The sequence below is a fragment of the Limulus polyphemus genome, unplaced genomic scaffold, assembly GCF_000517525.1.
Source record: "Limulus polyphemus unplaced genomic scaffold, Limulus_polyphemus-2.1.2 Scaffold3779, whole genome shotgun sequence".
NCBI classification, from domain to species: domain Eukaryota; kingdom Metazoa; phylum Arthropoda; class Merostomata; order Xiphosura; family Limulidae; genus Limulus; species Limulus polyphemus.
Window position 1 is genome coordinate 76,747 of NW_013669389.1, and position 3,715 is coordinate 80,461.

Here is a 3,715-nt window from a genome sequence, read left to right on the forward strand (position 1 = left end):
ATCGAGTCATTATTTTTTTAATTAAGCAGCAGTCAATCTACTTTCAACTCATGTAAACCAAATGTTTCACTATCACTCATAATGATAATGTTTCTATTTAAAATATATCATGATTTAATTAAAAATAATTAAGTACATTATTTGAATACAAGAAACATAACAAATATAAAAATAAATTTCAATAAATAAAGAATTTGAGTCATCAGAATATTTTGCCATCACCTTCCATACCCACTAAACCTATCTAAGCTAATCTGATGTCTCATCAAAGAAAATTTCTGTAGCTTTCAAACAGATAAAATTTTAACATACAAACACTTTCAAGAATAAAAAAGAATGTCTGAAGAAACTATAAAAAAATCCCATCTCTTGGTTTGTATTTAACTTTTCAAAACTTCCCATAGAATATCAATGTTACAGGAGCTCCGAAAATAAAGTTTACCATGAAACCATAAACTACTACTTAAAACACTTTATTTATTTATTTTACAGTGATGTGAAATGTCTAATTCTCACTCTGTTCAATCATATTAAAACTTTCTTTATGGTTGCTTCATTAGTAAATGATTAAATCACATGATGTGACATAATAAAAAGAGTGGCAAGCAAGTACAAAAATATATGGTTTTGCTTGAAAATCAAGAAATGGATAATATATTCTTTAGGGGGGATTGTTTCTTAGCAAATCGAAAGCTATTCTTTGGGGTGTAAAGAAAAATTCAAAAAAATTGACAAGTGCATTGTTTACAGATGAGTTTCCTGGAAGCTGCTCAGAAACACAAATTTCAACATTTATTTTCAATTTTCTTCATGAATGAAGCTAAATAAATGTTTCAAAATGAAAAACTATCGATTCAAAAAATATTTTTCAGTTAAAACTTGTTGTGTTGAAATAAAGTTAAAATTATTATTTTCACTTGAATTTGGAAATTTGATATGAAAGTGTTCTCTCAATACCTTAAAAGTGCTCACCATTTAGAATTGGGTTAAAGAAAAATGTGTAACTTGAAAGTATTTTGTCAGCATTAAATTGAAATTTGTTAAGTTTTATTTAGTTTCATCAATATATATATATGCAGAATGACTCCCAAATGACAATTCATTAAGATATAAAACTAACTTAAAATTTGTTGTTGGAAAAACTTTAAAGTGGCAAAAAAAATTCATTTAGAAATAGTGATAGCCAAAAAACATGAAAATCCAGAAGAAACCCTGTTATACTAAGAACCTGTAAAACATACATCCACCCTTTCCATCCTACAACATAAACAGTTCATTTGTATTATAACAACACCTAAATCAACATATCTATAGTTTCACTTTGTTTCAATCTTTATGCTTCTGTTCATGCATGATATATGGTGAACATTCTATATGGCAAAAATCATTTTACTATTTATTTCTGCACTTTTTACAGCATGTTAATAAAAGGAGACTAAAAAACTTAAGGCTGCACTCTAAATGAGGCCAGACAAATCTGGTTAGAGATATATGCAGCAAAAGCCTTCTTACATTAATTTCAAAACTTACATACATCTCAGAACTCTATTAGCTCAGTTCTCCATTGTTAAATGACCAAAAGAGAAATTCAAGCTTTTTATAAAAATCACAAATAAATCCTGCCCTTTCTTTACAATAATGATGTTTTCATACAAGAAAGAAATTTTAAAATATCCATATCCCAAGTTGACCAATTTACAGTTCTAAATACTGAAACTCAGTTCCCCATGTTCTAGCCCACTTATAAAAAATGCTTAGGCCTTTCTAAATTAAAACAAAGATTCCACCGATTAACATTATATAATGAACAACGTCATCATTCTGTCATCAGAATGTGTTAAGAAATGCTAATTCTTCACCACCATTTTACAGGGTTCAGTACATTATATTAAAATGATATTGAATATGCAAATCGGCAAGTCATGTAGCAGCTACAGCTCATGTGATTGAAATTATTACCTATGAGCAACAATTATAATGATTAATATCAAGTATACCAGCTGGTTAATCAAAATTACAATTAAATCAATTAACATCAAGAAAATTACCAATGAAGTGAAATTAGTGTTCCAGATTCTTACTATTTTTCACGATTCCAACAAATGATTTATTGAAATTAAATGTATGGTAGATAACTGCAAGACATTCTGATGACATAAATCTTTACTTAATATTATTTTTATGTTTATCCTATTGAGTATTCAAACAAAATATATAATTAAAGTGACTAATTGGCTAGTTAATTATTTCTAATTACATATATGATATGTTTTAAATAAAAACATTATTAACATTATCACCATTATCAGTGATAGTGAAACATGTTTTAATTATCAATTTATTTGATTTACAGAAAATCATTGGGGAGAATTACTGCATATTTTAAAAGCAAACATAATGTGATGTATTGTAACAGGTACAAATCTATGAACACCAAGATCAATAATAAAAGCTATCCATATGACGTAAGCAACAGTACACAACATAACCAAGAAAGATCTCCATCTGTAAATAAGGCCAACAAGGTATTGGTTTATTAAGATAAAGCTTTGCACCATACCTTCTGTTTAACAGTCGCATGCCCCAAGCAGCTGGAAAATTTGATGGGTATTCATGCTATACCATACAAAGACATACAGTTCAAGTCACTGGATTAGCATGGATTTCTCAGTGCAATTTTACTGCTGAAACGAGCACTGGGAAACCACCATCTCTGTATACTAGGTGGGTTACAGAAAATAGTAAGGAGTGGTGTGTTTTAGACACGATATTCTTATGATGGAGCCTTTTGCAATGGTAACTAAGTTGGATAGTCATAGGATATAAAGCATGGCTACACGTACTGTAATGACATGGTGAGGCTCCAAAATCATTTTAATATAACATACTCAACCCTCTGTATTTTACCAATGACAAATTCTTAACTTTAACTATAAATTCCAAAACCTTATGAACAGAAATTAAAATACAAGGCCTATAAAAAAAATGTCAAGGTTATTCATAAACCTTTTCTTTTAAAAACAGAACGATTACCATATGGATATTCCAGTTTGCACTTTTATCAATTAAAATGTTAAAATATTTGACAATTTTTATTTAATACAAATAAAACTAAATAAAATAAAGTAGAACACTTAAAAATTTTACGCTATATTTCACCGCTGCAAAGCAATGCATTTGAAACAACTGTAAACAAATAAAGCCTTTTACAGTGTAACTGTTATTAAATCTACTGTAAATGTACTAGATACAGCTCTATGTATTACATTGTTTTATACTTTATAACTAAGCTTAATCTCAATTCATCCATGAATGCATATTTTAAGAGCAATGAAGTACTCCATCTCTTACTGTGCACCACAACCAACAGTTTTTTAGATAGTTTCTTCCTGAATATGCGTGTATTTTATTTTTAACATTCATACATGCATGTTTTTATTTTACATGCACCATATAAAATGTAGGTGTAGTTACTATACCTCAGAGAATTATAAACAGGTATAACATATAGAATTATTTCTACATTCCATTTTTAACACTGCTTAGTACAGTAACCAGAATAGGCTTCAACTGCAATTTCAACTTCCCATCAAAAACAGATTGTATATTAACTCTTGTAACCGACCTTGTAACCATTTTGTGCTTGTTATAGTTTTCATGCTATGACTTTTAAATTAGTAAGCGACTGTTAACGAAATTTGGCTGTTTGTCAGTA

At 28.7% G+C, this 3,715-nt stretch overlaps 1 protein-coding gene across 1 annotated transcript in view; it reads right to left on the reverse strand.

Annotated features, from left to right (window-relative positions):
- Positions 1 to 3,715, reverse strand: part of LOC106470028 (uncharacterized protein CG1161-like) — a 29,260-nt gene that overhangs the window by 11,086 nt on the left and 14,459 nt on the right. The window contains exon 3 of the mRNA XM_022398574.1: positions 2,908 to 2,974. Coding sequence (XP_022254282.1) covers positions 2,908 to 2,974 — 67 coding nt within the window. The remainder of the gene's footprint in view (positions 1 to 2,907; positions 2,975 to 3,715) is intronic.